This window comes from Pogoniulus pusillus, chromosome 32 (assembly GCF_015220805.1).
Source record: "Pogoniulus pusillus isolate bPogPus1 chromosome 32, bPogPus1.pri, whole genome shotgun sequence".
Taxonomy (NCBI): Eukaryota; Metazoa; Chordata; class Aves; order Piciformes; family Lybiidae; genus Pogoniulus; species Pogoniulus pusillus.
Window position 1 is genome coordinate 7,272,116 of NC_087295.1, and position 24,326 is coordinate 7,296,441.

Genomic DNA, 24,326 nt, shown 5'->3' on the forward strand with positions numbered 1-24,326 from the left:
TTTGAGGATAATGGCAATTACAAATTCTCTTTTTTCCAGTTAAAATTCAAGTTAGACTGAAATAGAAGTTGTGTCCTACTCAGTTAAATGTTCTGTTCACCATGAAAAGTGCCAGTAAGGTCACTGTAACAAAGTCAGAAGGGAAGAAAGGTCAAAAAGAAGTCTTCATTTTCTCCAGGAGCTCAATCTTGAAACCAAGGGGATAGCTTAATCACCAGCTGAAGAGCTGGAAAGGTGCAGTCTACCCCTTTCAGCCTCATGAGAGTCCCTAACTTGTCATTGGTGTTTGGCAATTATTTTGATTTTGCTTATTTGATCAAGGTCTGTGACACCTCAGTGCTGCTGTCTGCTTTCAGTCAGGCTAACGGTGAAGCTTCCGGCAAGGAAGAGTTACCCTGGTAAATCCTTCTCAGACCTTGTAGGCCTGGGACTCAACTGAAAAGTTTCAGGATGCTGCAAGATACATTTTCAGCAAATAAACTACTGACCAGCATAACTTCTCAGATCTGGGAGAACTCTAGAAAATTCAGAAGGGCCACATCCATCCTTGTGGGAAGACTTTGAGCCACTTTTATAGAAGTAGAGATTGAATCCAAGTGGAAATATTCAAGGAAGTAATTTGAACATTATTTTCAAAGTATTCACTGAAAATATGTGCTAAAAATGTAAAGTTTAGTTACAGCTTATCACCTATCTTTGTTTTTCCAGGCTTTTAAGACCATGGATGGCTACCTCGTGGTGGGAGCTGGAAATGATCAGCAGTTTGTCACTGTGTGCAAGGTAATATGTTAGGTGCCAGTACAGAAATATGTAATAATTTCCACTCTGACTAGGAAAATAGTTACTGATTGCTTCTTATTTTTTGTGAAAATAAGTGAGAATTCTAAGTTCTAGCCCTGGGATTCTGTCTGGTACTTTAGGAAACTGATCTGGCTTCTCTGCTTTGCTTCTGTACTCAGAACACCCCAATTCCCAGGCTTGTGAGTGCTGAACCCCTTTTGAAGTCTATGCAGCTGCACAGCTAATTAGCTAAAAATCCCAAAACATCCTTCTAGTTTGGGAATGGTGAATGTCATGAATGATGAATGTCAGTGGTACCTTTTCCATGAAGAAATGCAATAGTGTTTCTCCTTAAAATGCACAGTAGGCACAGCTCTTAACAAAGCAGAGCTGGAGGTTGGATGGTTCTTGTACCACTTCAGTCAGTTGCTGTGTGCACAGCCCTTTTGCACTCTGGCCTGTGCTCACACAAAAAACTTGTGGATTCCTTAGAAAAGAAACATTACAGGTCTGTGACCTGACTTTGGAGTGGTGAAGAGGTATGATGTTGAAGATCAAACCAGCAAACAGGACTACTGTGCTCAAAATTTGGTGTCTGTTATTTTGAACTGCAGGAATGTGATGCTGGCAATTCTGTTTTCAGAAGAGAGTAACTTGGAAAGCTGTAAAGTACTTCTGGATTTTCCACGTAGTATTTTCCTGTTGTTTTAGTACCATGAATTGCTTTTCCCAGTGACTACGTTGTAAAAAATGAGTGGTTGTAGGGGAAAAAAGAAGTTACTAAGTAAACTGCAGCAACATTCCAAACAAAAGGGCCCAGCAACAAGTCAGCTGAGGTAAGAGAAGTTTTGCATATAGCATTAGACAGCATTTTCAAAAATAAGGGTTCTACTTTTATTCCTATCATTATATTTTTTCCTCTGGAATCTTGGATATTTAACCTAAATTAATCATGCTTAGGAAACAGAACATAGTTTTCCCCTGACAGACATTTTATATTTACATGGATGCTCACAGGCAATAACTGATATATGTAGTAAGAAGACAGTGTTGGTGTGATTCGTTCTTAGTACAGTTTGGAGTATATATCCCTACCATGCTCTCTGTTGGGGACTGGTTTCACTTGCTTGGATTGGCTCCCTTAATAAGTGAAAAATGAAGCTCCTCAGTTTTCTCAGTGGGTTTCCTTCACATGTGTCCAACCGCTGCAGTGTGGTCACTATCTTAGTGTGAATGAAAACTAATGACTGAATAAGCATCTACCCGAAACAACTCAATTTTGTCTATGACTCATCATCTCTGAAAGGAAATCTTTCCAAGAAGCTCTATCACTTGAAGTGAAGAATTACATACCAAATGTTGGTCACCCTGCCATCCTTGAGGAACACAGAGCTGAAGATCTGGGTCAGTGGACTCATCATGATATGAGCTAGAATGCAATAAGAATTCAGTCTCACTTCAGAGTATAGATTAAGAGACTTGACAGTCTGACTTGTTACTACATACTCCCTCTGTAATTAGACTGGATGGTAGCCTGGAAGATGAGATAGCATGTCTAAGGTTTGTTTTACCTCAGAATCTGTAGGACCAAAACTGAGATGAATATTGGCCCTAATCTACAGACTGACATGTTTTTGTTTGTTTGTTTCTGGAATTGAAACTAGGAGGTAAAGAAGATGTTAAAAGGATGATACAGAACACAGAAACAGTATGATTGCTTACATTTCAAAGGGATTAAAAATCCAAATAAAATGGTTCAAGTTTTGGTCAAGGGTAAAAAAAAAACAAAGCATACATGTATATATATAAAAATGCATGGTCCTTTTGTCCTTATCAAGTTATTGTTGGTTTGGATAAGTGACAGAACAAGAAGACGTGGCCTCAGGTTTAGGTTGGCTACTAGAAGAAACTTTTTGACTGAAAGGAACAGGCTTCCTAGGGCTGTGGTTGAATCTCCATCTATGAAAGTGTTTAAAAGAGGTGGATATATGGTGCTGAGTGACATGGTTTAGCATCAGACTTAGCAACAGGCTAGAGAATGATTAGACCTGATGATCTTAAAGGTCTTTGCCAACCAAAACAATTCTATGATTCTGTAGATTTGGGCCATTAACATTGCCCAGAAATGGAGAGATGTGTGCAGTGAAACTTCTCAGAGATAAGCTCTGTGCTGTCAAAGGTGCTCTGGAACTTAAATCACTGTGAACATGGAGAGCCAACAGAGGAAGAAGACCTTATTACAGGAAGGCCTTCAACATCTTAGTGAACCTTTTGTAAATACAGAGTCTACTAATTCAAACATTGGAATTGCTATTAGAAAACCCTTTGGAGATGAGCTGGTGCTAAAAATAAAGGCAATATGGAAGCTGTTGCCCTGAAAACACACACTCTAGAGAAGTAACAGCTGGCTCAAGCTGTAAACAATTGCAAACATTCTGCTTCAACCGTATCTTTTCAGGCAAGCAAAAAGGAAAAAAATGGAATAATTCCTGGTGATATTTTCAGAATCAATGACAACTAACTGTAGCTTGTTTGGGGACTTGGATGACTGCACAAAAACTTTGTGGCACTGCTGGCTGAGCTGCATTTTGCAGTAAGCACATCCTGTTGTGTGTCTGCTTTGGTCTACCTAAGAATACTTAGCAAGACTCATCAAGAGACTGGGCTTTTATGAACAGCAAAGGAGAGTACAAACAGGTTTGCAAATGCTGGGATAAAACATAGAGTGTGTAAAGTCTGAATATGCATCTTAGAGCTTGAAAGAGGCCTAGAAATGGAGAAGAGCAATTTCATTCCAAGTGGTCACAATAAGTGAAATAAAATAACGTTGGCAACGTGATGCAGAAAGATGAATGGCACATTAATGAATAACTTCTCAAATGCGCATTTGTTAGTCACAAAAAACTGAGGAGAACATATATAGACACACAGCTTTACAACAGATGGACATTAAATTAAAGCTGAAGTCAGGAACGTTAATTAAAACAGTAGAGTGAGCAACTCCATATGATCATTTCTCATGTAACTCATCAAATGGAACCGTCGTTTACTGATTAATTCCTTGGCTTTTTCAGCTCTCATAAATAAGTATTCACTAGTATTTACTTCAAACAGCCTTGCATTATTTATTTTTTTTCTCTAAAGCAGTGATTTGCCACACAAAAATAGCAGTGTTAAAAGGAGGAGATAATTTAAAGGGGGTAACAATGTTATGGATAAACTTTAAGACAGGAAAATAGCATTTTCTAAAGCTAAAAGATGATAGATTGTGATTTTCATAAACAAGATTCTGATACCTTGATTTCCACATATAGTTTTGTAACTGTAGGAAACAGCTACCTCAAAGGTGACTGCTATATCTGTAACTATCTCCTGAAAGAATACCTGTTTTGCTGATGGATTTATGCCATCAACAGTTGCTCACTTGGAATGGAAGCCATATCCTTATTCACTTCAGCAAAGTGAGGAGTCTCTGAATAATAGCAGCCTTGGTTTGCACCAGAGGAATTAGTAGAATTTTAGGTTTGATGCAAATGTCAGAGATATGGACCCAAATGTATCATTTGTATGTGATAGTATATAGACATGGATTCAAGGAGTGACTGAATATATTAATGGAAAAAAAAAACCAAACCTCATTGAGGATCACTAAATATATAGCAAACACCTTCGACTCAGAAATGCCCTAGTCTAAAGATGGCTGAAGTTTGGATGAGTATATTTGCAGGCCTCATTCATCACAGAATCAGGGAGTGGTTTGGGTGGGAAGGGATCTTAAAGACCATTTGATTTCACCACCCACCCACTGTGGGCAGGGACACCTTCCGCTAGATCAGGTTGCTGTAAGCCAAATCCAATCTGGCCTTGAACGCTTCCACAACATTTCTGGGCAACCTGTGTCAATGCCTCAGCAGTATTTTAAACTCTTCCTAAGCTTGAGCACTCAAAAACAGGTGGAGATAAGATGATGAGCTGTAGGGACTTCATATTTGATCCAGCACTGAGTTCTGGTAAGCCATCTTGGAAGTGGCCCTGAAAAAACAGGTAGCATGTTTAGAATGATTGTAAGGCTCATCATAAGTAAAAATAAACTTGAGTGTGTGTTAGTGAGTAAATAAACATGAATATCTGACAGTTGCTTCTGTTCTGCCTTCCTCTGTAGCCAATGTTATCAAGATATTATGTTTGTTTTCTATAAATACATTGTGACATAAATGTGTAAATGATATAGTGAGCATTGATTGTCCACAGGGCTACTCTGTCTCATAAATGCTTCTCTCAAACGCCAAGACTCATTCTCCAGATTTAATTCCCTTTATTATATAATTCACTTTGTCACTGCATGATGGTTAGATTTTTTAATGTGCCAGGTGGGAGTTAAATCTAGAAGATATATTTCTCCTTTCTTAGAGGGTATATGACCCATTTTCTTCATTATTTCTTTTGGAGAATTCATAAAGAAAAATGATGGCATATCAGCAGGAAAACTTTTAATTTTCCTTCCTTTTTGACAAAAAAATATTGAAGTGGAAATAAGTTTTCTGAGACATAGCTTTTCACAGTCTAGCATAAGAAGTGCAGCCATATTTCTATTCTATGACATATAACTTAGTGCTGGGTAATCCCACAGACCTCTCCAACCTTATAGTGAAAACCAACCCTTCTGTGTATTGCAATAAGAATTTCTCCTAGCTAATGGTGAAAGCTATCAACTAAGATTCAGATCTTTGGTTTCATTTTTGTCTTTTGGTGTACTTGTTATGCAACACTAACCAGGAGGCACTATCTTATCTTAATTTCCTAACCTATATTGAAAAGATTAATCAGAAGCAGGGGATTTTGGAAACCTGGCTTGAATTGATAATGATTTTCCTGAGCTTTATAAATATTTTCTGGCAAGCATATTTCTTACTCACCTTTATTTTTGCTTAGATCTTGAATTTGCCTGAAGTTAGTAAGGATTCCAGATACAAAACGAATACACTCAGAGTCCAGAACAGAAAAGAACTTATTGACATATTGTCAACCCGGTAAGTTAATTCAAAGGGGGGAAATGGCTTTTAATCTGTTAATGCAGATAGTCATGTACAAAGAAGATCTCATATTAAAAAAAACATACTCTTTTGGGGTATTTTTGTACAAAAAGTATTGAGAACACTTACTGATGTTAAATGTACTGCCTTTTGCACACAGCCTAGAATGTGGACAAGGAAAAAGCCAGATTCTAGCTTATTTTTAACCATTACCCTGAATTTTAGTGAAATAAGCAGTGTTCTCTGCTTTCCTGGATGAATGTAAGCTGTGGAAATAAAATGCTCAGACCAGAGTTTGCTTTTCTTGTGACTGACGTTTAAAGGTTTTCGCTGAGAGTTGCTATACCTAAGCACACCCTGGTGAGGCTGCATCTGGAATACTGTGTCCAGTTCTGGGCCCCTCAGTTCAAGAAGGACAGGGAACTGCTTGAAAAAGTCCAACGTGGAGCCATGAAAATGGTTGAGGGAGTGGAACATCTCTCTTACAAGGAGAGACTGAGGAAGCTGGGGCTTTTTAGCTTGGAGCAGAGAAGGCTGAAAGGTGAACTTATCAATGTTTATAAATATGTAAAGGGTGAGTGCCAGGAGGATGGAGCCAGGCTCTGCTCAGTGATGCCCAATGACACGACAAGGGGCAATGAGTGGAAATTGAGGCATGGAAAGTCCCATGTAAACATGAAGAAGAATTTTTCACTGTGAAAATGATGGAACACTGGAACAGGCTGCCCAGGGGGAATCTCTCTGGAGATATTCAAGACCTACCTAGACACATTCCTGTGTGATCGGGTACAGGTGATCCTGCTTTGCAGGAAGGTTGCACTGGATGATCTTTTGGGGTCCCTTCCATTCCCTAACGTTTTGTGATTCTGTGAAGTTCCACTCGATCCTACTTGCTCACCACTGGTTCCGTGTTGTGTTGTGCCCCGAATTCTCTTTAGGTGAATCCTTTAGCAATCAAAAGAATATGTGATTAGCATTCTATGTGGTAGCACAGATGAACTCCTCCTGTATGTTTGAAGCCCTTGAAAGGGAATAGTTAACTTTTGTTCTACTTTTGAGCTCTTACATTCTTGACAGTCTAAGTTTCAGAGTTGGTCCATGTTGACATATTATTTGGAGTAAATTTCATTTAATATGGGATTTAGCTGATGAACTCTGGTACCTTACGATACTGCTGTTTTGTCATACAAACATCATAGAATCAACCAGGTTGGAAGAGACCTCCAAGATCATCCAGTCCAATCCATCATCCAGCCCTGTCTGGTCAACTAGACCATGGCACTAAGTGCCTCATCCAGTCTTTCCTTGAACGCCTCCAGGGATGGCGACTCTGCTACCTCCCTGAGCAGCCCATTCCAATGCCAGTCACTCTCTCTAGGAAGAACTTCCTCCTAACATCCAGCCTATACCTCCCCTGGCACAATTTGGGACTGCAGCCCCTCATTCTGTTGCTGGTTGCCTGGGAGAAGAGACCGACCTCTACCTGGCTACAGCCTCCCTTCAGGTGGTTGTAGACAGCAATGAGGTCATCCCTGAGCCTCTTCTCCAGGCTAAACACCCCCAGCTCCCTCAGCCTCTCCTCACAGGACTGTGTTCCAGGCCCCTCATCAGCTTTGTTGCCCTTCTCTGGACACATTCCAGTATCTCAACATCTCTCTTGAATTGAGTAGCCCAGAACTGGACACAGTACTCAAGATGTGGTCTAACCAGTGTTGAGTTCCAAGCATTCAGTTGCTCAATAGCTTGTTGTCTGTGGTTAATGTTGAATGCAGGGGGGGTTAGGGATAATATCTGAATAAGAAGATAAAGTTCAAGGAACAGTTTTTCTTTGAACAAATCACCTCAATCCTAACTTGGTTTTACATCTGTAACTATTAGTTCATCAGATTACCTCATTCCTCTTTCAGTTACTGCATTATGTCTTTTTTTGGTCAGAATTTATGTTCTGTTTTATTAGCATCCTTTAGGCTGAATTTCTGTGTAATTTATATGCAAGTTTGTAACTCTGTGCACACTTTTGGGGTAGACCTTTCCAATATTGTTATGTCATCATACTGTGAATTCATCTGGCATTTAGTTTTAAAACAGAACAAACACCTTTGGAATTCTAATGGAGGTCAAATATGTTTCCACACACATTCCATGGTAACTTTGCTTTTAGCTTTTACTCGCTAATGCACAGTCGTTTGTAAAATTGTGTGTGGTTCATTTTGGGAGTTACTTACAGAATTAAATGAAGGGTTTCTCAGTGCTGAAAAATGTCAGCCCTTGAGAAATGAAGGGAAGTGACAGAATAGTAATGGCAGAATTTCACTGAAAAATACCTTAATCAAATCACTGATTGTTTGATAGCATTGCAGCTTCCAGCACATGGAAAATATAAAGCTAAGGTGCATTAGTTGGAAAGAAACACCTGCAGAACCCTCCCCCTGCCAATTCACTCACTTTATGTATGCTGCTGTCCAACTCAGAATGAATTTGTGGAGACAAGAGCTGGAGCAGCTTAGAAGAGCTGTGGTTTTCTTGACACAGGTTCTGCTACAGTTGATTTTGAGAAGAGCCTCTCATTTGTGTGGTGGAAGGCAAAAAGGAACATGAAAGTCCTTTAAGGATTTAGTCAGGCCATTCATTCGTGTCTCATTTTGGTGCTGTGCCAGGCAAGTTGCATACAACTTGAGGCAAAGCAGCTTTTTTCCAGAGATGCTGCAATGGAAAAAGTCAGCAAACTTGTTTGGTGTGCCAGGCTGAGCAGTAAAAAGCAGGTAAAAAATTGCATCTATGTATAGGAATCCAGCGATTCCTAAACATTCCCTCTCTCTTATACATGCTTGGAAACATAAGTGGGAATTACGATCCTGTAGTGGAATCCTTTGAGAGTATTCCTGCTGATAAAACCAGCAAAAAACAATTCATGGACATGGCCTGTGTCTCAGCATCTCAACAGTAATTACAGTGACTAGAAGGACATGAGAGGAATGCATAGATGTGTTTCCTTCCCTTTCTCTCAGTCTCTTTCGCTGCTATTTTCACTTCATACATCCTTCCTGTCCTACCAACTCACTGGCATTCAAAGCATCATTTGTATGGCAGATATTTGGTTCGCTTCAGTCGCTTGCATACATCACTGCTGTTGCACTGTAGGTAGATGTATACTTTTTTTTCCCCCCAAGCTGTTGATGTAGTTACAACATTACTGAACTGAGATCCCACAGAGCCTAGAGTAGAATTCCACTGACCTGTGTAATCTCCCTTGTCTTTCTTTTGAACCATTTCCAGAGGAATGACTTATCTTTTCTTTTCCTATTTTCCCTGATTTTCAGAATGGACTAACTGCAAGTCATGACTGACTTCTGAGCTCTGAGGAAGTGCAGGGGGAGGGCTTCTTAATCTCCACCTCTTAAGGAAAAGGATTTCCCAGGTTTTACTTAGGAATAAAAGGAGATGTACAGACCTACTCGAAGGGTCAGGAACTCCCTGAAGTCTTGAACATTTAACTCACATCATGGGTGGAGCTGATGTTTTAAAAAAAACATCTGAACTCTGCATACCAACGAGGCAGTTGATGCCTTTCATTTGCTAGAGTAAATGTGAAGCAGTTGAGACTCTGGCTACAGTTTTACTCTAAATGTATGCACAATGGAAACATTGCTACAACTGGTCAATGTTAAGGAATGCTGGTTTGTTGGTGTTCTGAGGTTTGGGGTTTTTTTTAAAGTCTATACTTGGGGAATTCTTGACTCAAATGACCTCTAATTTAGCTCAATAATTCTATTCACCACCTGCAGTAACCATGGCAAATTTCAAGGCAGATAGATAAGCATGAGGATTATAAAGCACTTAGCAGAAATTGACCTTTAAGCAGAAGACTTTTCAGAGAGGTGTGAAATGACCTATTCATTGCAGTCAGATGTCCTAAGCTGACTGAGAATACAAGATAGAAATTAATATGGCTTGAGACATAAATGTAGTTTGAAACAGCTCCAAGAGGTGTGAATTGCTCCATTCATTTCAGGAAGATATTTTTTCATTCTCTCTCTTCCCTGACAAAAATGAAGAGTGAAGCACATCTGTCCTTAGCTCTTCACCCCAGCTTGCTGCCTGCTTAAAACATCTGAATTCCCTCTGTAGGGTGCACATGAAAGAGGAGGGAAGAACAGGTAGAGGCGGACAAATTCACGCATCCACAGTGACTGTCAGATCTCAATGGAAGACTCTGGAAGGTAGACTCTAGAGTGGTATGCTGGTTCTGAGTGTCATACAGCTCTCACACTGGGGCAAGAGGAGGGAATTACAGAAACCAGTCCCAGACATCCTGAGAAGGGGAGTTCTTTTCAGTTCTGTCTTCTGTGAGGAAATGAGTACAATACTGCAAGGACTATTGGGTGAAAGGATATTCACAGGGAAGAAGAATTTAGGCCTACGGGATATTTTGTACTTCATTTACTGCTAGTAGCATTGTCTGTTATTTCCCATCTCTGATCCTGTTCTTGCTAGGCTCTTTTTCCCTGTTGCCATCCGTCACTTCTTACAGCTCCTCCAGCTTCTTATTTCCTCTTTCTCCTCCTGCTGCTGGCATTTGCACATCTACTATGTTTGCGTTACAAAAAGGGGAGTTTCAGTGTCTGCTGTATCTTCCTCTTTATTTAGGTTACGTTCTCCTCGAATGACAAGAAGGCAGAGCTTTGACAGGAGCAAACTGCCTCTGAATGCCTTCCTTTATTGGGTTTGGGCCAGAAGTCAAGTTTAAAATGACCCTACCTGGGTGGAGGTCAGGTTCAATGGCTCATACAGAGGCCCCTGAGACTTTCAGCTCATGTGAGAGCTGACAGACTACAGAGTACTCTGGTTTTTATGTTTCCAGTGGAAAACTCTGGTTTGTGAGTTAGATGTGCATCTATCCAAGAGAAGCAAGTTTTAATTGTTGCTTTGTTCCTCTCTCCCACCTCCTACCACTTTTACTCTTGTTTGCTCTGGAACAGAAGGGTAGCAGCCGCACTGTGGGTTATGCATGTGTGTCCGTGCATACATATGTGTATATATGCATACATGTCTCAAGACATATATACATAGTGTGCCTCTGAAATCTGAGATGTGTCTGTGCAAAAGCTGGTATAATGCCAGTTTTGAGAGAAGCAACTTTGAGCAACGGGGCTTAATCTGTTGACCTTCTTCTTCAAATTACTTCAGAAGCTGAACATTAATCCTACCTTGCACCTCGGTAATGCAGACATGCTTTAAGACATTGCAGCTGAATGTGTACTCCAGGGTACTATGGGAAATTAACCTGTGAAGGGAGCAGAGTGTGTGGGGTTGTGGGAGTGCAGGGGAAAGGGGAACAGCAGACATGCCCTTAGCCTTTAAAGTGAAGCAGCTCACATAGTGAAGAAGACATAAATTCATCATGATTAGTGGTCCTGCAGCTATAGCTAAATTATTGTAGACTTAAAATCAGAAGTGTTAGGGCTGGAAATGATTCAGAGTGGAACTTCTGTTTCTAGCACTTACATTTTAAAGCCCTTTCTTTGACTGCACCACAGCTGCATGTTGCATATTGAAGTGTGAGGGGAAAAAAAGGAACAAGCAGGAAGGAAGCACAGGGGAACCTGATCCTCAGTTAATAAGATTGTTGCTAAATTGTTTCCACCCTGTAACAGAAGAGGAGGGCACCTAAAGGGGAAAGTGAACTGTAAAATGTTTAATTTGCCTAACGAACGCTGCTGTTGAATTCACTTGGTGAAACATGCCCAGCCTCTATAAACCTTCCCTGTTCTCACTCTTTCTTTTTGTAAACCCAGAGCCTTACAGACTAAAGTCACCCTTGGTAGCATCACATAAATGAGCAGCTGGTTGTCTACTGCTTCAGCACACAGGTGTCTGATGTTTGAAAGATAAGTGGCTTTAATGTGGCCCAGCTGGTAAAGTTTACTTTGCCCCAGTTGTCCACCTTGTGATTAGTGCCTGGATGGTGGAGTTGTGTATATGTCAGCTATCAAACTGCCACAGTTTGCTTTAAAATGCTTTGGTTTAAATTGTTACTAGTTTTATGTTGACATTTACCTGTGCACCTGAGAGAGATCCAAAATGGCTCAAACATCTGATTTTTTTGGACAGGGTAAGCTAATATGTATTTTCTCTGGGTTTTTAAATCACCATTTAGTAAGCCTCAAACCATTTTCTTATGTGTGTAGATTTCAAGATCCTTCCTGAAAAGGAACTTGCCATCTTTGTCTCTCATGACACAGGTTACAAAGCTGCTGGAATCAGGGGAGATCTTTTCACTGATATTTGAATAAGCCTTTTGGCTTGACTTTTGTTAGGTCTTTATTCCTCTTGACTAGTTAAAAGAAGAAAAACAACAAAATCAATATAGCTTTTAAGTATTCTGAATGTACTGATGTGTGTTTAGCTGAATTCCAGCTAATTTACACTTCCTTTATCATAGCAATAGAAGTCACAGTCCTCTTGCCTACTTGAGAACAGCAGAGGAAGGTTTGGGAGAATTGCATTTCTGACCTAACATTATCTGAATCCAAACAGAACTAGTTCTGAAATGTGCTTCATTTGACTACTTGGGAGCCATAAGAAGCCCACTTTACAATACACGTTTTCCCCTCTTTGCTATGCTATTCTTTGAACAGCACACTTGGTTTTAAAACAGCATGCAAAACTTCATAACTGAATCTGGGTGTCCTTTCATCTCCAGCACAAATTCTGCACATCAAGGTGAAGGTTTATGAATAGTTCTATTAAACTGGTAACAATATTTACAATGTGCAAAAAATTAAAATCAGAGTGTGGCCAGCAGGTTGAGGGAGGTCCTTTTCTCCTTCTACCCAGCCCTGGTGAGATACTGTCTGCTTCCCAGTTCAAGAAGGACAGGGAACTTCTTGAGAGGGTACAGCAAAGTGCTACAAAGATGTTTAGGAGGCTAGGACATCTCTTTTGTAAAGAAAGGCTGAGGGACTTGGGGCTTTTTAGCCTGGAGGAGGGAATGCTAAGGAGAGGATTTTACTGATGCTTATGAATACTTACAGGGTGGGTGTCAGGAGGGTGGGAACAGCATTTTTTCAGTGATGCCCAGTGAGTGGACAGGAGGTAACAGGCACAAACTTGAACATAGGAAACTCCACCTAAAGATGAGGGTAAAGTGCTTTGTGTTGCGGGTGGTGGAGTGCTGGAACAGGCTTCCCAAAGAGGTGGTGGATTCTTTGTCTCTGGAGTCATTCAAAGCCTCCCTGAGTGCTGTTCTGTGAAACTTGCTCTAGGTGATCCTGCTTTGGCAGGGAAACTGGACCAAATGGTCTCCAGAGGTCCTTTCCAACCCTCACATTCTGTGATTCTGAATACTGTGACTTGTGGTACCTACATGTTTCTGGACTACACTTTGTGTAGCTATGACTTAGAAGCTGCTCTATGATACATCTTTCAAAGTAGTTGAATATCCATCAGCAAAACACATGGGTACAATTATGTTGAACTGAGAGATTTTAAGGGTCTGTTATGTTTTGCTGAGTGATAAATTAGTATCCAAGAGGCTGCTTATGGACTATTGAGTGAATTCTATAGTATCAATTTTGAAAGTTCTAACTGTGAATTTACTAAGGGATAATGATCCATTATTGTATTTCCCAAATAAATTTTTTTCCTATGACTTTTATATGCTACTGTAAGGAACTGCACCAACTGACTTGAGTTAACTGCCATTAAATAGCTGATTAGTATTGAAGAGAGAAAATATTGTAGGTATTTGAAAGTAAATAGACTGTTGATAGAACAAACCAATGTAAAAAAAAAACCATAATGGAAACTTGGGTTGTGCTAGAAAACACAGGAATGCTATTGTGGACTTCAGCAAGAACAGAGAAGGTTTTTCTGACTGACTGCATGTAAAGAGTGATTACTTATCCTAGATGTTGCTGTTCCATCTGTGTTTGGTAGCTATCCAAATTACTTCTCTAAATTAATTGCCATAAGCTCCCTATAGAAAAGGGGAGTATTTTGCTTCAGTAGTTCTTCTAAACTTACTTTGTGTGGATTTGGATGGTTTTATCTATTAGAGTAACATGAATGCCCTTCCACATAGGATGTAGCAGTGATTGAAGGTTTCCTAGGAAACGTGGAAAATGGGATATATGCAAAGAATGCACACAAATAGGATTCATTCATGCTTTAGGAGCCTTTGTTTCGTTGGAAGACCGAATAGTTGCTAAAAAAAGAAACAAAGTTGACATGAATAATTAACAAAATGAGAAACTTAGTGCATTTTAATGGAATTTGGTTATGTTTCTAACTCATTAAAGCCATTTCATCCAACTTGTGCAAGTCAAGCAGACACTTTCTTTTTTTTGCAGCAAATTATCAATTCTTCCTTGATTTAAAATTAGAATTTGTTAGAAAGCAGAAGGGAACTTAGAGTATACTTCTGAAGATACAAAGCTGTGTTTGTGGTTTCTGTAAGGAAATAAAGACTCCATTTGGAGTTTTGGAGGCTATTTCTTTCATTGTAATAGTTTTTCATTAATTTACAGAGTGTACAGCTTAAATTTATAATTTGTTTCACTTAATGGGGCCTGCTAGATGTAAAAATTGAGGAAAAAAAATATATTTAGTTGGACTTCTTCCCATGAAATAACATTTCAATTAGTTCAGCTCATGCTACACTTTCTATTTTCAAGCATGAAGTAGATTTAACATTAAATGTTTCAGAGCCTGGTTGCAACGTTGCAAATTAAATAGCTTCATGACTGCTGTGTAATCCAGTGCAGAGGGGGCTTAGAACACTGCTTGAAATACAAATAAGACCTCGTGGAGACTTCTACCTCTTTCAGAGAAGCAGGCCTTAGTACAGGATTTGCATGGAAGGTCCTAGCAGTGGTTCTTTTTTTTTTCCACTTGGGGTGTTTATAGAAAGAGTCTGCATTCAGCCTGTGTTCAAGATTCACACCACAAAGCAGTACAGGAAATCCTTTTGAACTTCTAAAATACTGGTAATAATAGTAGACTGCAAAGCTACAGATTTATAGTGATTCTACAAATAAATCATAGATAATTTAAATGGCATTCATGTAATTATAGCAGATGGAATATTTTAGAGGAAAAAGGGATTCATCTGGAAATACATGAAGCTGTAGTGTGAATCACATGGTTAAGTTCTCTTGCAGTCATTGGATATCATTGATGTTCCATGGACAGAGGAAGATTTACTTGCAAGTATCATACTTAAGAGTTCAGATGCTCTACAGACTTAGACTTTTTTTTACTAGCTTAAGTTTAGAAGACAGAACATTGTTTAGCCTCGTATGTGTTTCCATCAGTCATTTTATTTTATAAATATAAAAACTACTTTTTTCCTGCTGAAAGAGAGCAGATGACATTGCAAAATGTTTCAATTAAGAAAAGGATGTTCTACAGTAAGCAGGATATTTATAAAAGACAATACTGAAGCATAGGAAACTGTTTTAAAACAAGTGGTGAGGGGAAAAGGATTTGCCAAGCCTTGTAAATTCTTGTTGTTGCAAAGCTTTCAATTTTCAGGAGAGAGAATTTCAATCTTTTTACTTCTCTTGGAATTTTTTCTTAAAGGTCTCTACTTGGTATTTTTGAGTGCTGAGCACGATACCAATTGATACTTAGTAACCTAAGCATCAGCCCTTTGCTGTAAGGAAAGCTTATTGTAATTGTTTAAATGCTACTAAAAATCATATTGAGATGGAGGGAACAATGTATACAGCCAACAAAAGAAAATTAAGTCATTCAAAGCTTGTGCAGCTGAGTATCAGAGAGGTATTTTTATCCACACCTTATTTTTTACCAATATTTTTCCCATAATGGATATCTCAGTATATAAACCACAACTGCATAATCCAAATAGTTGCCTCTTGCTGCTTTCAGAATCTGAATAATAGACCTTTCTTGGCAGTGGTGATGTTCTGTTTTGTTTTCAAACAATTTGCTTAATAATATGCTCTCCACAGGCCCTTTTTACCACAAATAAAGGAAGCTATTCTACATCAGATTTAGGTCAAGTGTTTCAATTTCAAGAGAACATGTTGTGTGTCTCTTTGAGGGTGGTAGAATGTGGCATTTTACATCTTTGAATGAGTTTAAAGCTCTTAGGAATTTTCTGCAACCACCAATAAATTAATTGATTGGACTAAGACAATTGTTAAGTCCATTCAAAACGAATGTATTTTAAAACAGAATGTCAGTTGTTTACTGCAACATGATGATGACTGGTTTTATCTGTTCCATAGGAAGGAGAAGTCTAAACAGAATCTCAAATTTTAGAAATTCATGCAACCCATAGAAATTCTGTTAAATGTGCACTCACTTCAGTGGGTATTGAGTAACTTAGGATAATGTTAGCAAAGAAGAATCTACATCTTGAAAATTACTCAGTTTTAAGATGGCATGAGGAAATGGCATACTGCTTATATAGATAATTGACACTCCTGATGGAAAGAGTTCCTTTTTAGGTTCTCCTTTAAATTCAAGAGTTGGATATTTATAAGCTCCTTCTTAAAAACAAAATAAAAGGAACACAGCACATCAAGAGAGTGATGATATAAATATTAAGACTTAGAGTAATTTCTTAGTGATAGGCCTCAGCACCATGATGATGATGATGCAGAGTCCAAGAGTCTGTTTAGCCTGGAGAAGAGGAGGCTCAGGGGTGATCTTATTACTGTCTACAACTACCTGAAGGGGCATTGTAGCCAGGTGGGGGGTGGCCTCTTCTCCCAGGCAACCAGCAATAGAACAAGGGGACACAGTCTCAAGTTGTGCCAGGGTAGGTATAGGCTGGATATTAGGAAGAAGTTCTTCACAGAGAGAGTGATTTCCCATTGGAATGGGCTGCCCAGGGAGGTGGTGGAGGCACCGTCCCTGGGGGTCTTCAAGAAAAGACTGGATGAGGCACTTAGTGCCATGGTCTGGTTGATTGGATAGGGCTGGGTGCTAGGTTGGACTGGATGATCTTGGAGGTCTCTTCCAGCCTGGCTGATTCTATGATTCTATGTGCTATCTTTTGGTAGAAAGTAGTGGAGGCTGAGGTGTTAGAAAAAAATAGTAGCTGAAAAAAGCTTTTTAATTTATAAGGAGTTAGTGGGTCATGAATTGTGAAGCATCTCAGGAGGGAAACGTCTTTGTTGCTAGCAGAGAACAGCAGAGTTGTGTATGAATAGCAACAGTAACTGATGGGAAACAGATTTTACTGTGAGTAGTATTTACACTGCGCAGTAGCTTGAGCTCCAAACCTTAGTAGTAGAAGATTGTGAATAAGAAGAATACAGGGGTTGTGGGAGCTGTTGCCAAACAAAATACTGAAGGGGAACATAAATCATGTTTTTGATTAAAATCATGCTTTCCTAGTGGCTTCAGTCACTGAGGAAGGCAGGCCAGCTACGTCTCCGAGAGTTACCTTGTTTCACTAGTTTCCTGTAATGTTACTGCTGCTAGTTATGGTCAGAAATAGATTAGTAAATTAGCTGGACCCTGGATGTTTCCAGGATTGGCATTATCTTTGTGGCTGGCTTGATCTTTGCCATGAAACTGTAACAAAGGGTGTAGCTAAGCGGTGCAACAAGCTTATATTTGTTTTCTTCAGAAGTGATGCTTCATTTTATAATACTTTTAAAGCCTTTTTTTCTGACTTTTTTCTGTTTCATTGCTCCTTCCATTACTAGTGTTATTTGTTAACTTCCCATACATTCAGTGGGACTAAAGCTGTTATTTCTGAAGAAGAGCTGTGCAAAACCTGTGCCTTTGCCTGACCGTTTAGAGTGCCAAATGCACTGGCTGTCAGAATTTATTCCCTCAGAGCTTATTGTTCCTGCACAGGTGGAAAGACATTTACTGTGAAGCTTGGATCCATACCTGAACATGAGCCAATAGAGTGCCCAGGTGGCCAAGAGAGCCAGTAGCATCCTGGCCTGCATCAGGAATGGTGTGGCCAGCAGGAGCAGGGAGGTCATTCTACCCCTGTACTCTGCACTGGTTAGACCATACCTTGAGTACTGTGTTCAGTTCTGGGCCCCCCAGTTTAGGAGGGACATTGAGATGCTTGAGCATGTCCAGAGAAGGGCAACGAGGCTGGGGAGAGGCCTTGAGCACAGCCCTACGAGGAGAGGCTGAGGGAGCTGGGATTGGTTAGCCTGGAGAAGAGGAGGCTCAGGGGAGACCTTATTGCTGTCTACAACTACCTGAGGGGAGGTTGTGGCCAGGAGGAGGTTGCTCTCAGCTTCAAGCTACACCAGGGGAAATTTAGGCTGGAGGTGAGGAGAAAGTTCTTCCCTGAGAGAGTCATTGGACACTGGAATGGGCTGCCCGGGGAGGTGGTGGAGTCGCCGTCCCTGGAGCTGTTCAAGGCAGGATTGGACGTGGCACTTGGTGCCATGGTCTAGCCTTGAGCTCTGTGGTAAAGGGTTGGACTTGATGATCTGTGAGGTCTCTTCCAACCTTGGTGACACTGTGACACTGTGATACCTGTGCTAGGTACTTCATGTAACTGTAACTGTCACCATCACAAGGTTGTTTTCTTTAGTCTAAAGGCAGCACGGAAGGCTCTGCAGGCAGGCTCTGTGTATGTGTAAGAAGACATTTACAGAGTTTGATTTTGTGCTCTTGGGTTGTGTCACTATTAACTTTTCCAACAGAAACTTGGAAGGTGCTTTTTTGCCTAATAATGTGGTGGAAGTTAGGAAAAGCTGAGTGTGACTGACATGGTTCTGGATAATGCTGGGGCAGCTCCACTGGTAAGCTGCAGAATACCAGTCATTGGGTGTCTCTTATCAAGGTTTCTGTTGATTTATTACCTCACACATGATTTCTCTTCTGTGGTCTATGTATCATAAAGTGGCCCAGCCCTTCCCTTCTGTTCCAGTTTGGGCCAGAAGCGTCCCTGGTTCTGGAGGGCAGAATTGACTCTTACCCCTTTTCAGAAGTGAAAAGGAGGATACTGCACACTGATTGGGAGTTTTAAAGAGAAATTCCATTTACAAGAGTTTATATACAAAAGGCAATCAGGTAGAATAAGGATAAAATCCACTAGGCCCAAACTGGCCTTCTAGAATCCTCCATCCCTTCCACCCTCAGTCGGCCTGAGGGTAGGCCGAAACCACCCCCCCGGGCTGGGCCTGCAAGGCCTCAGTGCCTCAACTCCCTGCGACCAACTCCCCCACAGACCAGGCTCACAGGGTGTTAGGGGTTGGAAGGGACCCAAGGCGACCATCGAGTCCAACCCCTCTGCCAGAGGAGGTCCACACAACCTAGCACAGGTCACAGAGGAACACATCCAGACAGGCCTTGAAAGTCTCCGGAGCAGTGGAAGAGAAGCAGGGAGAAGGGGAAGAGATCAAAACATAGAATCAACCAGGTTGGAAAAGACCTCCAAGATGCTCCAGTCCAGGCTCTTAAGCTGTGATACCAGAAAAGGAATAGAATAACAATAGTACAATATCCTAGGTCAAGCAGGTCCATCCCCCTGGGATGAGCCTCTGTCCCTATGGTTTTGTTTAAGTGGGACCTGGGATCTCTCAAACTACCACATCTTCCTAATAATCTGGTAGACCTTTGTGTTATTCAACTCGATTAAATTTAAGATATGAGCTCCAAAGAACTTCACCTTTGATTCAGAATCTCAGGCAGCTGCTTAAAACACTGTGTCTCACTGACTGGTGTTGATTCAGGAGTGTAGATGAGGAATGAAACAGCATATAGAGCAAAAGAGGGAGAACAGTGGTGCTACCAAGCATGGAATTGGATGCTTAGAAGGAAATAAGCTGACATTTTTGAATGTGAGACAAGCTCTGTGGAGCACTGTGTTCACCAGCATTGGCAGCATGTCTATATGCTGGACTGGATGTCCTTAGGATAGGTTATACAATCATACAGCAAATAAATACACAATCAGTGTTGCTATCTGACCAAGATGTGTGGCTGTTAATCCTGACGTACGTTTTCAGTGTAATGGAGGAAAACCACTGTGGTACTCACATTACATCATCCTGTGGTTAAAAATGTACATGAAAGAAATGAATCATGAAGCACATTAATGCAGGACTGGAGGAAACCCATTGATCCTTATTTGAAACTGCTGATGAATTTAGCTTTACCTAAATGCTGGTCTGATTCAGGTGATCAGGTAGAAATAGAACTCAGCTCTGTTCTTCCTTCTCTGGCGTCTGAAGAACACATCTAGTACATTTTTGTTACATTATTTGCTGCCTGACAAGAAATTGATGGGGAAGAGTATGGGAGCAGTAAGGGAGGGAGAAGATGTTTTGGGAAGCTGGAGGCATGGAGTTGAAACCAGGTGTTGCTGCTTTGCTTTCAGGTTTTCAGAAAAAGCCACGAGGGAGTGGTTGCAGCTCTTTGAAGGTAGTGGAGTCCCATATGGCCCAATCAACAACATGCAGCAAGTATTCTCAGAGCCTCAGGTTGGTTCTCACTAAGTCTTTTCTCTATCTTATTACTATGCTTTATAAATGCTGAGTAACAATGACTTTTCCTGCCACTCAGACTTGATTTCAGCTACTTGAAAATGGGATTTGAAAGTTACGTGGTGGATTTGCTTTAGGCCAGTAACATGGTGTAATAAGAATTAAATACAGGTTCTTAAATGAATGACATGCTTGGGAACACAGATTTTGCCATGATGCCTTAGATCATAGGTATTCCATGTTCTGTATGGAGTCTGTCCTTAAAAAATGGCTGGTAGAACAGGGAAAGAAATTGTAATATATTCTGTAAGTGTGTTTTGTCAGATAAATAAGCAGAAAAATACCTTTCTTGATGTCCACAAACAATCACTTCTCTCAGGGGAGTTTGGATAACTAGAATCTACACTGTTTGAAATAAGAAGGGCAACACTTTGACTGGAAAGGGTCAAAAATGAAGCACAAAAATGATACACAGAAAGATTTAAACTTTTCTGGGCCTGATTTTCCTGGCTGAGAAGGATTCAGCTTTTTATTGATCAATTTGTAGTTTTAAGTCTTCCAGTGAATTGCATATATACTTAATTACAAGCAACATCATAGTTTCTGAGTGTCTGTAGAGTTAAATCATCTGCATGTTTCTTGATCCCTGCCCTTTTCCTCACCTTTTGGCTTCTGATGATTTCAAGGACCTAACACAAACAGAATTCAACTGTCTCGACTAGTGTAGCAGAGTATTTTACAGCTCTTCTATTCTGTGATGAATATCTTTTGAATTAATCTCAAATAACGAGAGCAATCAGTAAAAATGACTGACTAATGGAGAAAGGGAAAAAAACAGCCAGTCAGAATTATGAATACTATTGGAGTCATTGGAAGGAAGAACAAGCAGAGCATTCTGTGTCGTAAGGGAATATGCTTACAATAAGTATGATTTTTATATGTTTATTATACTTTTAAGAGTATAGGACAATATTTGTTAGACTACTGCAAGGAAAGAAGTTTTGGGTTTTTTTTTAATTACATAAATAGGCTATTTCTCCTTAAAATGATGTTGTATTACACTGTGAAGTATGCATGGGCCAAATTTTTCACTTCATAACTTTGACAGGGATTAAAATTGGGCTTTGAAGAATACACAGCAAGAGCATTTTACTCAGGACATGGTTGGCTTGGCTATACTTTGAACAACACTGGAAAAAAAAATATATTTTAATGCTGTGAACTTAAAGAATTCAAATTCACACTAAAAGAGATGGCTTCTTAAAACATAGTGTGTAGTGGGACTACCTTCTAAGTTGGAAAGAGGTTTGGTTGCCTTGATCTTGTTAGGGTTCATCTAAACGCATGTTACTTACGTATCGGGTGTCACAGTGCTTTGCAGCCAGATACACTACATGGCAGGGTTTTCCAAGTGTGAATGGCATAGTCGTCTCTTCTTTTGCCTCACAAAACTCCTGGAAAACATTGTCTTTTCCACAGCTTTCTTTGAAGTAAGTTGCAATCAGAGTCTGTTCTTGTTACTATTGGAAATGAAATGTCAGTATGCGTGGTGATGCTGGATGTTATATATAGGTTTGTTTCCTTTCTAGTGCTGCCTGCGTCCTTAAGCATTTTCTCACTTTATTTGTTCAAGGGGAGAGGGGAAAAAAGACTGCAGTCCTTTCCTCATCTTTTGTGAAATATGAAGAATTTTGACATTTTAAAGTACTGCTCTTACAACAAGCTATTTTACATCATTAGTATAAAATTAAGCCCCCTGACTCCAACTTTGCATACCCAAGAGGCTGTCCAGCAAGGCAACAATTCAGAATACCACATTCAGCCTCTTAAGTATATTCTTCTAATTTCTAAACAAAATTTTATTGTGATTTACACTTCAGACCTTCACAAGTGGCTTTAATGTTGTGTCACTTATCAATAGCTTCGATTCGGAGGCTTAGGCTCAAAATCAATTCAAGCCAAGATTTTCACCTTTGCTTTTGTCTACAACTACTTGAAGGGAGGTTGGAGTGAGGAGGGCTCATCCTCTTCTCCTTGGTGTCAAGTGACAGGGATAAAGGAAATCGTTACAACCTGCATCAGGGGAGGTTCAGGCTGGACATCAGGAAATATTTCTTCACAGAGGAGGTACTCAAACATGGGAATGGTCTGCCCAGGGCAGTGATGGAGTCACCGTCCCTGGAGATGTTTAAATAGCCTGTGGGCCTAGTGCTTAGAGATGTGGTTTAGTGTTGACTCTTCAGTGCTTTGTGGAGGGTTAGACTGGATGTTTTCTGTGATTCTCTTCAGAGTTACAGTTTTTTGCTATTGTATTTTGTTCAGTTTTCCTCTCCTTATTCATCTTTCTGCTGCTGTACAGAGAGCATATGTCTGAGATAAACACACATGGTTGTGTACAGCTTTGGTTTTTCATAAGCTAGTCTGCATTTTTGGTTTCTGAAACCTCAAAAAAAAATGAGACTATGCCTAAGACAAGGGAAGAAGCCTAGCAACACCTGGTACTCTGTATCTAGGTATCCTCTGTGCTGTGAAATCTTAGTTATAGCATGGAAAATAACAGCACCTATCAAAAAGAACATACTGTAACCACGGGGAGATTTTTCTCATGTAAAAAGCTGAACCCTGTCATTAATTATGAGAACTTTGTCATCATTCTTCCTAGTGCTTCCATTTATAACATGGTGGATTTTTTCAGGCTCAGCTTGGATCAGAAAATGCGTTTCTAGGAAAGATGTCACTCAGCTTGCATTTAACAATCTTTCTTACTGTATAACAAGTACAAAATGTGTGATGTAAAATGAGAGTTCATTGTAACACAGATTGACTGATTGTGTTAGGTTGGGAGGGATGCTCAAAAGTCATCTTATCCAACCCCTCTGCAGTGAGCAGGGACACCTCCAATCAGACCAGGCTCTAATTCAGTAATCAGTTTTTCCTGTTAATTTACACAGATTCCAGAAAAGCACCAAACCCAGTGATACTTAAATACAGACAAACTCCAACCTACCTCTAATAAATAATACTTAGGTTTTGCTAATCTCTTCCCTTCTGGGCATTAGCAGCAGAACTGCATATAAACATGCATACATGACCAAGATGCACTGCATGCACGTCAACCATCACCAAAGCATATGCCAGCTCACCTCTCAGTGATGCTGCACAGCATTCACTGGGCTGATACAAGCCAAAATTATGAATTCAGGGAGAGAGGTGGGATCATGCAAAGAAGGAATGGAAGCAAGTCTGAGAGGACCCAGAAGTGAAGCAAAGGACTTGACTGAAGTGATCTAATTGCATTTAACCAGCTACAGGTGGGTCCTGTTTTCAGATTTTATTTTACTTTAACTAAAAAGACCTCAAGAATTTGGAAGGCCAACAGTGGTTTGAATAACTTCTTCTATAAACCGAGATAAAACAATGCATTTTTGATCCCAAGACATTTTGTTAATACCATTAACAGCTTCAGTCATACTCCAAGTGAGCTGCCAAGAAACATGACATTTTTTTACTAAGTTGCAGTGCCAGGTGATACTGTTTTTTCCATGAATGGGGTGAAACGTCCACTTTTCCCACTGATTCTAATCTTTTATTCATTTGTGAAGCTAAAATGAATACCACAGGCATTTGTACTGCTAAGTCAATCAGTCTGTGGCTGGAAGTATATGTGTGCTTGTGCATGTATGGATCAAAAGGCCAAGAGAAAGAGGAGTAGATCCACTGGTTAAGGGAACACTTCTGTTAAAAACACGAGGGAAGGAAAGAATGTTTGTAAACTTCCTTACAAACTCTTAATGGTACAGTATAGACTATTTTAATGAAGATTTTTTATAGTCAAAACTTTTTCAAGCTATTTAAAAAAAAAAAAAGAAGTGTTCTTTTAACCAGGCCAAGATAGTACAAACATTAAAGGAATTCTTAAAGCGTTTTAAAAACTTACTGGTGACCTCAGTATGGTCCCATTTAGCATACCCTGGGGAACATGTGTATGAAATACAATGTGGTTTGAGGTTTTCCAAACAAAACAAACTTAAAAGAGAATACCATTTTTAATAGAAACTGTTCAAATTCTCCCAAA

The 24,326-nt window shown here is 40.0% G+C and overlaps 1 protein-coding gene across 11 annotated transcripts in view; it reads left to right on the forward strand.

Moving 5' to 3' along the window:
• The window catches only part of SUGCT (succinyl-CoA:glutarate-CoA transferase), a 334,539-nt gene that overhangs the window by 119,955 nt on the left and 190,258 nt on the right, over nucleotides 1-24,326 (forward strand). For 10 of the 11 annotated variants that reach the window (XR_010308108.1, XR_010308109.1, XM_064169956.1 and 7 more), the window contains 3 exons: nucleotides 709-780; nucleotides 5,713-5,810; nucleotides 20,146-20,248. Coding sequence is in view for 9 of the 11 variants with exons in the window: in XM_064169956.1 (XP_064026026.1) it covers nucleotides 709-780; nucleotides 5,713-5,810; nucleotides 20,146-20,248 (273 nt within the window). In the remaining 2 variants the exon portion in view is untranslated. Of the gene's footprint in view, nucleotides 1-708; nucleotides 781-5,712; nucleotides 5,811-20,145; nucleotides 20,249-23,453; nucleotides 23,522-24,326 lie in introns of those variants that run through there. The other variant, XM_064169955.1, reaches the window with a different exon arrangement.